Source organism: Cottoperca gobio, chromosome 5, assembly GCF_900634415.1.
Source record: "Cottoperca gobio chromosome 5, fCotGob3.1, whole genome shotgun sequence".
Lineage (NCBI taxonomy): Eukaryota > Metazoa > Chordata > Actinopteri > Perciformes > Bovichtidae > Cottoperca > Cottoperca gobio.
This window is the reverse complement of record NC_041359.1, coordinates 27,555,328-27,567,605: the sequence shown is the minus strand read 5'-3', so window position 1 is coordinate 27,567,605 and position 12,278 is coordinate 27,555,328. Positions and strand designations below refer to the sequence as shown.

Sequence of the window (12,278 nt, the reverse complement as noted above, 5' to 3'; positions counted from 1 at the left end):
GAGAGAGAGACGAGAAGAGAGAGCGAGATGTATATCGTAGATTATGTGATCGCGATCTATGTATATACCTCTACACCCTTCATATAGGTCTCGTAGCTCTACCACCCTCTCTATGTCTATCTCCCCCACCCTCTTCTCCTCTCCTCTATCTATCATAGGCAGCTGCTGGTGAAGCACGGTGGGAGCGTCCTGCTGTGTTTGGAGTAGAGTTTAGTGAGTGAGAGCTCGGGATTGTTTCCTTTTTGGTTTTCTACTTGTCCTTATCCTGCTTTGGTCGCATGATCAGGAGGATACTTTTACTGTTCGTTTGCTGGTTGTGGAGTGGCGCAAGTTGGTTAGTAACTTGGGTTGAAACGAGGGGTAGGGATGGAGTCTTGAGACGCCGTGTCTGTCCGTTCGGCATGGAGTAGTGGATGAGGTACCTGAGCATAACGTGACGTAGAAACAGTGTTGTGTTGGCTGTTGGAGAACAGATTGAAACACGTCATCTTGATATGCATCGCGCATGAACAAGGGTTTGTCATGTGTTGTGAGGAGGGGGAGAGGTTAGTGAAGCAACTTGTTTGCGAGTGGGCGTCTTTATAGGTGACGGGTTTTTGTTGCACGGTTCCCATTATGCCCTTCCAGAGGAGTTAGTTCGGGGTCTGTGCCCACCTTTTGTTCCAAGAGAGATGTTGGAACAAGAACTCAAACGCTTCGGCAAGTTTGCAAGCCAACTTAAGGTGGTAAGCTAGGGTGCAAAGATGAGAAGCTAAAAACATGTTCAGTCACTTCGTAGACAGGCTTATATGTCCTTGACTCTCTACACAAGAGTTGGGAGGTGTCATTCAAAGTGAAACAGGAAATAGTCATACATGGATCTATGCAAATGGAGGTAGCATGAAATGTTTTGAGTGGGGGCGTGTGGGACACAAGCGCAACGCGTGTCCACAGAAAAGAGAATTGAGGACGGCCGCTAGACAGGCTGCGGCCCCCCCTGGCAATGTTAAGGCAACAGAATGACGAAGGTAGTGATGGAACAAGCATGGTGAGACAACAGGGATGAGAAGATGAGGGTGAAGATGTGGTCAGTCTTCACAGACGAATAGACTCACACAATAAGAGTAAAGGATTGCGGTATTCCGGGAAACGAGGGTGCGTCTACAAGCGCAGAAGGGGAGGGGCTGCTTTAGGCTTGGGCTTAGTGATGTAGAGTGACAGCAGGAGGAGAGAAACTCCGTTATCAGACAGTCAGCTGGACAGTGAAATAGTGACAGGAGGAGAGAACACTCCGTTATCAGACAGTCAGCTGGACAGTGAAATAGTGACAGGAGGAGAGAACACTCCGTTATCAAACAGTCAGCTGGACAGTGAAATAGTGACAGAGGAGAGAACACTCCGTTATCAGACAGTCAGCTGGACAGTGAAATAGTGACAGCAGGAGAGAACACTCCGTTATCAGACAGTCAGCTGGACAGTGAAATAGTGACAGCAGGAGAGAACACTCCGTTATCAGACAGTCAGCTGGACAGTGAAATGGAAATGGATGATGAAGAATATGCAAGTGAGCTACAAAGTGAAAATGAAGTTGAAACAAAGAGTAGGCCTAAAGCTACTGACCTGTATTCTTTAGAGCTAATAAACACTTTTTGGATGAGACATTTGGTCAAACTGTGAATGTACAGGACCATTTTCAAGATGAGGAAAAGTTTATAAAGACTGTTAACATTTTACAGCAAAGTGGTAGGTTTTGACATGTTAAGTAAAAAAAAGAGGTATCGGTTAAGGAAGTTAGTAACTTCCGTGAGAAAAGAGAGGGAAGAAGAGAGAGAGAAGAGAATCCCATTACGAAGAGGAAGCGAAGGAAGGCTGTTAAAGCCTCACCACACAAGTAGTTAAGATGATCATGTATCACAAGGGTGTCTTGCTCTCTCTTGAGCTTATATCTACTGTTTTCTTTTTTCCTCTACTCTTGTTTTCTGATGGGGGGGTCTTAAGATAGGCTCTTTGAACATGAATGGAGGGAGAGATAGGCATAAGAGGGCATTAATAGCAGAGGTAGTAGAGCAGAAGAAAATTGATATACTTTTTTTTGCAGGAAACTCAGTGATGAGGAAAATGAAGCAGACTGGGGCCTGTTTTGGAAAGGGCCTTTCTTTCTAAGTCATGGTAGTAATGTCAGTGGAGGCGTTGCAGTTCTTTTTTCAGAAAAGTTGAATGTGAATATTATATCTAAGGAGGAGCTTGTAAAGGGAAGGGTAGTAATAGTTAGAGCAGAAGTTGAAGGGTGTATTTTCTGTCTAGTTAATGTTTATGCACCAAACCTAGCACCAGAGAGGTTAAGTCTTTTCAACAACTGAAAGATGAGTTAGGCAAGAATCAGGACCTCAACATTTTTGGTGGAGATTGGAACTGCACGATTGACTTTACACAGGACAGAATGAGTGAGGAGCCACATTTACAGTCGTCAATTAGTTTAAAAAGTACAATTAGTCATTTAGAATTAGTAGATGCATGGAGATTAAAAAATGAAACAGCAAGGCAGTACACATGGATCAGGATTTTGGATAATAGAGTGAGTGCAGCTAGACTGGACAGGATATACATATCAGAAGGGCTTAGAGGCCAGCTGATTAGTAGTTGTATTAGTCCAGTGGGGTCAGTGACCACCATATAACTACTATATGCTTGAGTTTTGCTTCTGGTGAAAAGGTGAAAAATTATTGGCATTTTTAACACAAATTGCTTCAGGACACAATTTTTGGTGAGAATTTTAAAACTTTTTGGTCAATTTGGGCTCAGAAAAAGAGCGAGTTTGAATCTTTGAGTATGTGGTGGGAAATAGGAAAAGCTCAGACACGTGTTTTCTGTCAACAGTATACATCTTACACAACACTTAATACTAGGGAAGCAATTTAAAAACCTGGAAATGGAAATAAGGGACATTGAAAGTGAATTACGCCCCAACACAAGCTCTGATGATGAGACTTTGCTTCAAAAGAAAAGACTGGAGCTCAGCTCTTTCATGAGGGAGAGAGTGAAAGGAGCCCTCGTCAGAGCTCGTTTTGTATCAATTAAGGACATGGATGCTCCAAGCTCTTTCTTTTTCAACCTGGAGAAGCAGAAAGCAAAGGGGAAGCAGATGTCCTGTCTGAGAATGCCTGATGGTAGGATTACTACAGACTCTGGTGAGATGAGGAGACAGGCTGTTAATTTCTATACAACCCTGTTTGGAGCTGAGACCTGTGAGGAGCAGTGCCAGTTGGAACTACTGGAAGGACTACCTAAGCTCACTCCTAGGGAGAGAAAAGATCTGGATAAAGACCTGTCCTTTGAGGAGCTAACCACGGCCGTAGGACAGCTAGCTTCTGGGCGTGCACCAGGGATTGATGGGCTACCCACTGAGTTCTATAGGGCTTTTTGGGAATGTCTGGGACATGATTTTCATGAAGTAATGATGGATTCTTACAAAAAGGGCTTACTGCCATCTTCATGCAGGAGGGCAGTTCTATCGCTCCTCCCAAAAAAAGGGGACTTGGCCCTTTTAAAAAATGGAGGCCTGTGGCATTACTATGCTCGGATTACAAAGTGCTTTCAAGGGCTCTTTCTAATAGACTGAGAGACTATCTTGGAGTATTAATACAACCAGATCAAACGTACTGTGTACCTGAAAGAACTATAATGGATCATTTGTTTTTGATTAGAGATGTGTTGGATGTGTGCAAATCATATGATATTAAGTCGGGATCTTATCAATAGACCAAGAAAAAGCCTTCGATAAAGTAGATCATGGTTTTCTTTTCTCCACTTTGAATGCATTTGGTGTTGGGAAGAATTTTTCAAAATGGGTAGGTCTACTGTATGAGGAAGCAAGTTGCATGGTTAAGGTGGGAGGCGGTTTGAGCAGACCTATAACGGTTAGTAGGGGTATCAGACAGGGGTGTCCCATATCCGGTCAACTCTACAGTATTGTCATAGAACCACTCCTGTGCCAACTTAGGAGAAGACTTAGTGGTCTATCCCTGCCTGGACTAACCCAGAGTCCTCCTTATGTTGTCTCAGTTTATGCTGATGATGTAAGCATTTTCATTAAGAACCAGGGGGATGTAGAGGGAATAAAATACTGTCTAAACATGTATGAAAGAGCCTCATCGGCTAAGGTGAACTGGGAGAAGAGTGAGGCCCTACAGGTGGGGCGATGGAGGGAGGAGGCACCCCCCAGTCTGCCTGGAGGTTTATAGTGGGGACAGCAGGGGATGAAGTTCCTGGGAGTTCATTTAGGATCAGCAGAATATCAGGAAAATAATTGGGAGGGCTTAGTGGAGAAGGTGCGTGCTAGGCTGTCAAAGTGGAGATGGCTCCTACCTCAGCTATCCTATAGGGGGAGGGTCTTGGTTGTGAACAACCTAGTTGCCTCGATGCTCTGGCATAGATTAATTGTTCTACCTTCACCTAGGGGCTTAATAGAGGAAATACAAAGACAGCTAGTAGATTTCTTCTGGACTGGGCAGCATTGGATAAGGGCTGCAGCTCTGTATCTTCCAGTGGAGGAAGGAGGACAAGGCCTGATAGACATTTCCTCGCGAGTGATGGCCTTCAGGCTCGAAGCAGGCCAGAGACTCCTGTATGACTGTGGGGCAAGGTGGCTGGGTACAGCCAGCTTAATACTAAGGAAGGCTGGTCGTTTGGGATATGACAAACATCTGTTCTTACTGAACCTGAACGAGGCGGATATCACAGGACTTACACCGTTCTATGTTGCAGTTTTTCAAGCATGGCAGGTTTCTCCAGGCCACCAGGGACCCTGGCGGTCTACCTGGAATGTGGATTTTTGAGGAACCACTGTTCTTCAATGACTATCTAAAGACAGAAACACTGTCGTCACCAAGCCTGAGGGCTGCTCTACGAGAGGCTGGCTGTGTTAAGCTGGGACACCTGTTAAAGGCCACACAGACATCTGTAGAGGTTCTGGGACAGATGGCCAACATCAGATCTTCCAGGGTCTTGTCTAGGATCGTTCGAGAGGTCTGTGCTTCCTTGTCAGAGCCCCTAAGAGTGTTTGCCGAAAATCGTACCAATTCTGACCAATGGGATGATGAGTGTGAGTACAGTTTTCCATCTTTAACTGTCACTCCTGCTGTTGGGGAGTGGCAGGAGGGGGAAGACCAGTTTCTCTCTTTCAAAACCCCAAAGCTGGGGGAATTCAGAGAAATGGAAAAGAAAGAAGCCTATCAAATTTGTGTTAAGGTGTCGTATGTACGCTCTCTGACAGGAATTAGAGCATCGAGGTGGACTGGGGTTTTTGACCCGCACTCTTCCCCGAAGGGATGCTGGAGGTCTTTGTACAAACGGCCAATTGACAAACGGGCAGGTGACCTTCAATGGAGGATTGTGCATGGGGCTATTGCCACTAATAGACACCTAGCACACCTGACACCAAACAAGACGACATGTTGTAGACGCCTCTCCAACAAGTGAGGAGAAACAGAGTGATTGTAGAGATTACATCTGCTCACCTCTCCCCAGGCCTCCATGCTGAGACACCTCATGTTACACAACCTTGACAAGTGCAACATCCTCACGTTATATGATGAGATCTTCATCAGCAACAGGATGAGTTTGGTGGTTGAGAAGTTGGACATCAGCCTGCACAACTACCTGCAGGAAACACAAGGCCTCGTGTTGTTGGAGGACATCAGGACCGTCATCCAACAGGTAGGGAGGTAGAACTATACAGTAAATATACATACCAACACTAACAATATATATATCTATAGAGTATCTGTAAAATACACAAAGTAAAACATGAGGAGATAAGTTAAAGACACTTTAAGAAACCAAACTACTGCAACTACAATACAAAGGATACACACACTATAGACATCAGACAGGTGTGCAAAGTTCTTCTTTATTTCTGTTTAAATGTTTGGCATCAGCTGAAAACTGAACTCCAGGTCAGTTTTGAACTGTGTTACTGACTTTTGTACTTATTTGTATCTTATAATTCCTCTTGTTAACTTGTGTTTGTGCTTTATGTGATAAAGTTTTCTGTAGATAAGGTTTATTGTTATTTCTTGCAGATGGCCACAGCATTAGCTGCCCTGAAAAGAGTTGGTGTAATCCATGGTGACGTGACGACAGATAACATCATGATGGTGGATCGCGTGAGACAGCCCTTCAGAGTGAAACTGATCGACTTCAGTCAGGCTATGTTCAGCTCTCAAGCCAAACCAGGCAGGATTCTCCAGACCCCCCAGTACAGGTAAGAAACCCTGATGATTGTTACAACTGACACATCTTCAAACTCAGGGCTGCACACTGACTTTGTGCTGATGTGTACGTTTATAACTGGGTTGAGTTTTGTTTAACTGTTAAATTCCACTTTGTTCCTTGTTCCATTTTATTTGTTTCCTCCACATGTAGAGCAGCAGAAATAATGTTGGGACTCCCTTTCTGTGAAGCCGTTGATATCTGGGCGCTGGGCTGTGTGATGGGGATCATGATGTTTGGCTTTGAGCTCTTCCCAACAACAACAGACTACGATGCAGTAAGTAGTTTACTATAACAGTCTGGCTGCAGTCTTTCTGCTGAGGAAGGTTCCTAACAGAGAAGCCGGTAGTGTTTGAGTGGCAGCCATCATAAACACTGAAGTCTCTAAATGATGATGAAGGAGCTCCAATGCCTCCTGTCTTATCTCTTGTAGCATCAGGTCCACTGGACCATCCTTTATGAAAGGGAACAACATCATGAAGATAATTCCTTCAACAGACGTAATCGTTTGGACAGTTTGAGCCTCTGAGTGTTTTATACTTTAATACAACAAGTGAGCACATTAAAGGGGGACAGGATTTCTTCTATAGGAACAAACATGTCTCTGCTGCAGAAGTCAGTGTGAGATCATCCTGACATGTTATCCAAGCTTCACTCTGCACTAACATGTACCAACACACTGCTTCTTGTTTTCACTCATTCATTTGCTTTACATTCTCATCGCTTTCTATTATCACGTTTCTTATCTGTGTTTCTCGGTGCCTAGAATTACTTTTAGTTTTTTGCTCGTCTGTATTGTAAATGTTTTATTTCCAAGTTGAAACAAAGCTTTGAAGGATTGACTTTATTCCAGTAGAACAAGCACTGCTGCATTAACTCACTGTCCCTGCATGGACAGCTTTGGTTGGTTTTCTAACGATTGGCTCTTGAAAGTGTCTATAATCCATAACAATGTTTGTTTTTATTTATTTAACCTTTATTTAACCAGGACTATTTGAGATTCAGAATCTCTTTTACAAGACAGCAGCATAAACAAGTTTCACATGCAACAGAGTTCAAGCAGAACAGCAAGAAGTGCAAACAAACAGCAAACACATTTGACAGAAAAGAAACAAACAGCATCAATAAGACAGACAGAGAATTCCATAAAGAAGAAATGAGCAGCGTCAGCAACAGGACATGTTAGTGGTCATAGAGTTCTTAATCTGCTTTATAAAAGAATCTACTTTAAGGAGTCAGTGTCGCTCACAGCAGCTGCAAACACGTTCAAAGCACTTTCTGTGAAGACAGTGTTGGAGGACGTGCAGTGATGTGAGAGCCTTCGCTTCTTCTTATGAACCTACTGACCATCTCCACAATCTGCTTCTCCCTCGCTTCTCTACGGAGCTTTATATCACCATCAGCTCAAAGTGTGCTGCGCTTTGTCTCCAGCTCCTCTTCATCATCGACCTCCTGGGTCCGCCGCCGCAGCACCTCATGAAGGCTGCACAGAAATCTAAAGTGTGTTTTAAGAAGACAGACTGTGGTCAGTGGAGGCTCAAGGTACAGCACCCTTAAGAGTGTTTCTACTCTTTCATTAAGAAATACATGCATCTCAAACACTTGAACCTTCTTTCAGACACCTGAGGAGTATTGGGGTCCCGATCTTTCATCACATGACGACAGGAAGTACACGTTCCGCTCTCTGGACGAAGGGAAAATGGTCGGTGTGTGAGCTGGGCGCAAAAAGTGCCTTAAATGAAGCGTCATGTTGAGGAAGGTTAGTCTTGCCTGGACTTGACGACTGTTGTATTTTCCACTTGTTTCCTAAACTAGCTGTGTCTGGAGCAGGACAACGTGACAGAGGCTGATGAGAGGAGGGAGTGCATGGAGCTGTTGAAGGAGATGGTCGCGTGGGATGAGAGGGAGCGGATCACTCCCGCTGATGTCCTCAACCATCCTTTCATTACCAAGAGCTACATACACAGCACCTCCCGCCTCAGCTCCTGGTGAGAGGCTTTGGATCTGCTGTGCATATATCAGACATTAGTAGACATTACAACAAACATTAAGAGCATCAAGGCAAAGAGCAAGAGAAACTCTTTATAAAATGATATTTAGATATAATTTAAAACAGTCAATGAAGCTCCAATAGAATAAGACAGGTTTAAAGAGTGAAAGTTAGAGTGCAGTGTGAGAAATGAATAACTATATGATTTAATAGAAGGCAGCGGTTGCAGAGTGTCAGTTTTGTGTGTGTGTGTGTGTGTGTGTGTGTGTGTGTGTGTGTGTGTGTGTGTGTGTGTGTGTGTGTGTGTGTGTGTGTGTCCAACACCATCTGGTGTGTTGAATAAACTCTTAATTGACAGAGTTAGATGTGATGTGCTGTTATTCCCTGTCGTCTCTCTCTCTGCTCGCTAAGCAGAAGGCCGATATATTCCTCCGATCATCGACCCCAGCAGGCTGTCTAAAGTGCAGGCTGCTGGTTGTCTGGGTTTCTATTCAACAGCACAGGTGAAGCTCTGCCATCAGGTGTCATCATGCTCCGGCCTGCAGCCCCCATCAACACAATCCAGCTGGAAGAGTCACCTGACAGGAGGTCACGTTGTTTCATAGAAAAAGGATGTTTGCAGGTTTTTGAAGAGTTCACTAACTCAGCGTGTGTTTAGTCCTCAGCCTGCTGCAGCTCTGGACGCCACCAGCATCCACATGGACAACACGGAGCTCCCTCCCAACACCTCTGGTGATAATAAAGAACATCTTGATCTATCAATCTAGAACATGTGTCTAGATTATTGAGATGAGTTATTCAATGTTCTTTGATTTACAGATGAAGAAGAAGAAGAAGAAGAAGAAGAAGAAGAAGAAGAAGAAGAAGAAGAAGAAGAAGAAGAAGAAGAAGAAGAGAAGAAGAAGAAGAAGAAGAAGAAGAAGGAGAAGGAGAAGAAGAAGAAGAAGAAGAAGAAGGAGAAGAAGAAGAAGAAGAAGAAGAACTCCTGTAGACGCTTCTTCTCCTGGATGACGAGGATCTTCTGCTGCTACATGGACGACGTGCAGGAGTGAAGATTTCTATTGTTTGTAGCTAAAGAACCTGAGAACTTGCTCACAGGTGTTCTGCTAGAAAACATTCATAGTGCAGAAGATTCAAACCATTCAAGCAGAGCTCTGCTCTTATGTTTGTGTTTCATGTTATTGTTAGTATTGAACGTGAACGTGAATGAACTTTTGTCTCAGCAACTCTTGTGAGATCTGACAACACAGAGCGTTAATGTTTGTCAGACTGTGTCCAAACATCTTCTAAGGTAAAAAGTCTTTGTGATGCTCAACATGTTAGTTCCCTGTGTGACTCTCTAACGTTAGCTCAACATAAATACATTAGAGCAGGCCTACTGAGGAGACAGGTGGTGTTTACCATTTGAACAGCATCGCTGCTGCTCGTGATCGTCTTTAGTTATAGAACATGTTACAGCTTCACTGTGTTGCTGCAGTGCTCAGTGGAGCATACATCTCTCTTTCAAACGTGTGAAGATTACAAGCAGTCAGTTTCACTCTTATGTGCATTTTATAAATACATTTAGCTTTGTAAGCTAGTAGCAGCTAAAGTTTGTAGCCGTCCCTCAATGTTGTTGTTTATCCTTCTGGCTCGCTAGTTATTTACATTCATGTGACAAAGTTTGTTCTCAGCTGTTATATTGATCTCTGTCTTCTTTCCCTTCAATAATGTCAACAAGTCCTTTAAACGTGTGTCTTGTAAAATGAAACGCTATTTGTTCTCATGCTTATGACTCACATGCCATCATTTAACTTTAAGATATGAAGACATGTTAGACTCTGCTACAATACATTATAACTATGAGAGTCTTTATGCTAAGCTAAGCGGGCTAAATATTTAGCATACAGACGATCTATCTTCTTATTTTACTCTCAGCAACAAAGTGAAGAAACATATTCCCCAAAGTGTCAAACTCTTCCTTTAAACAACAAACTGCACACATCAGGTTGTGTTTAGATGTGTCCTGTTGCTTAGTAACATCATCACTCTTTATCTTCGACAAGCTTTTCTCACCACGTCATTAAGTTGTGATTTCTCTCTGTGGACACCTGCTGCAGAAGCTTTAATACAATTCACACTTTGTGTAGGTACGAGGTTTAGCTCAGAGAACTGCATCATGGGGGGTCCTGCAGTTATTTTAGGAGTGTGGCTTCACGTTACATAACTGGGCTGATGGATGTGTGTTTAGAAAGTGACAGGTGTCAGTTCACATGCTGACAGTACAGTACTCAGGGAAGCAAAGCAGCAGTGTTACTGAGCACACACTTACACACAACACGTGTTGTTTACTGTCGACGGCTGGCAAACACTTCAGAATGGTTCAGTTACTATCCTCACCACTTAAATAGTCTTACCGCAGGTCCGACTGCAGGGGGAGACAGTGAGCAGTGAGCAGCTTCATGTGTGAGTGATGTGGAACCTGTGCAATCTGCAGGTACAGTTGACCTCATTTCTATCATTAGGGCAATTTCATTGATCAGTTTCATTTGACTTCCAGCTTGTTTTAGTTGATTCAAAATGTTCAATCTGAAAGTTTTATTATTTTATAATGTTTTGTGTTTCTGTGTTCCATTGATCTCTTGTTTATTTTTTACTGGCCCGTGTTGTAAATGATGTTTGTACTTTGTCAAGTAGGTTGAGAATCAGCGGGCCGTTTTCAGTAGTGATGGCGAGATGAAGCTTCATGAAGCATTGAAGCTTTCCATCCAATTGGTTTGCCCATGGGCCGAAGCTTCATGGTGCTTCGTTTGCTCTACTGCGCCATCAAGTGGACAATAAATGTAAAACCGGCGAAGTGCAAGGCTGCAGTGGATTTAAAGTATCTTTGCCCTGAAGATTCTTTGACGCACACATCTAAGACTGAATATAATGTTGTATTTAAAAATAAAGATTGATGTTATTACGTGTTATTGAGAAGAGAGTGCCTTCAATGATAGTGTAGCTTACGATTGGACAGAGAGAAGGGGAATGACATGCAGCAAATAGCAGCAGGTCTGTTTCGAACCCCGGGCCGCTGCGGCAAGCATTTGAATGTGGGTCGCCTGCTCTACGAGCTGCGCCACCAGGGATGTGTAATGTACACGTTGGATGAACATTATCTTTTCAACAGATTTAGATTTGGCATCTTTACTTGCTCACAAGGAAGATGATGCTGGCGTGCATAACAATTGTTTTGCTAGTTGGCTGGCTCCATAATGATCCAATACAAACGCAATACCAACAACTCAACAGCAACAATGCATACTATGACAACAACAACCCACACATTATATATTATATAAAGAGGGGGCTCAATTGCTATTCGCTCCCCCTTATATTTCAAATGGCACACCAAACCCGCGTCTTCGACGTTAGAACGTCATCACATACGTCATCAACACAAGCCTCGATACGCTCTTCACATAAATCTTCAGCGATTACTCGACCCACGCTTCGAAGCCTCGCCACGGAAGGACACATCACTAGTTTTCATCTCTGGACCTTTCCATTCCTATGTTTTGGAGGATAAAGTATTTGACTGAAGGCCAAAAGACAGAGACTCAATTCTATAACAAATGTGATGCACAAAATGTGTAAATGACTTGATGTGAGTTTTAATGTGTAGACTACATATGATTATTTAGAAACAACTGGAATGAAATAATGTTGTAAAATGTACTAGAATGTTCTTTTAGGGTGTAACCAAGAATGAGGTCAGCATGTACGGACATGTACAGAGAGAAAGAGAGCACCCGTTGGGGGCCAATGATTCACCACAGCGGCCTCTAACACATACTAAATGTGTGGAGCACAGAGGAGAGAGGAGCAAAGGTGGGGGCACTAGTCTCTAACAGAACCTTTAACACAAAATCGTGGTTATCCATCAAGACTTCACAAGGGACGAGAGATGTGAGGACTTCCTCACTGAAGAGGAATCTGAATTATCCAAGTTGCAGAACGAAGCGCAGGACAGGATTACACATCACCCCAAACAACTTGGAATTACCAATTCAATCTT

The 12,278-nt window shown here is 43.4% G+C and overlaps 1 protein-coding gene across 1 annotated transcript; it reads left to right on the top strand.

The window, feature by feature from the left end:
- Positions 1-4,780: 4,780 nt before the first annotated feature.
- Positions 4,781-10,062, top strand: LOC115007676 (homeodomain-interacting protein kinase 2-like). The gene is made up of 8 exons (XM_029430613.1): positions 4,781-5,694; positions 6,060-6,241; positions 6,403-6,526; positions 7,681-7,791; positions 7,868-7,951; positions 8,065-8,237; positions 8,898-8,971; positions 9,065-10,062. The coding sequence occupies exons 1-8, from the start codon at positions 5,512-5,514 to the stop codon at positions 9,289-9,291; spliced, it is 1,158 nt and encodes a 385-aa protein (XP_029286473.1). The 5' UTR covers positions 4,781-5,511; the 3' UTR covers positions 9,292-10,062.
- The last annotated feature ends 2,216 nt before the right edge of the window (positions 10,063-12,278 follow it).

Coding starts and splice junctions, on each gene's coding strand:
- LOC115007676 (XM_029430613.1), top strand. CDS start 5,512: ATGCTGAGACACCTCATGTTACACAACCTTGACAAGTGCAACATCCTC. Junction 6,527..7,680: donor CAACAACAGACTACGATGCA/GTAAGTAGTTTA, acceptor CTTTGTCTCCAG/CTCCTCTTCATCATCGACCT. Junction 7,792..7,867: donor GTGGTCAGTGGAGGCTCAAG/GTACAGCACCCT, acceptor ACCTTCTTTCAG/ACACCTGAGGAGTATTGGGG.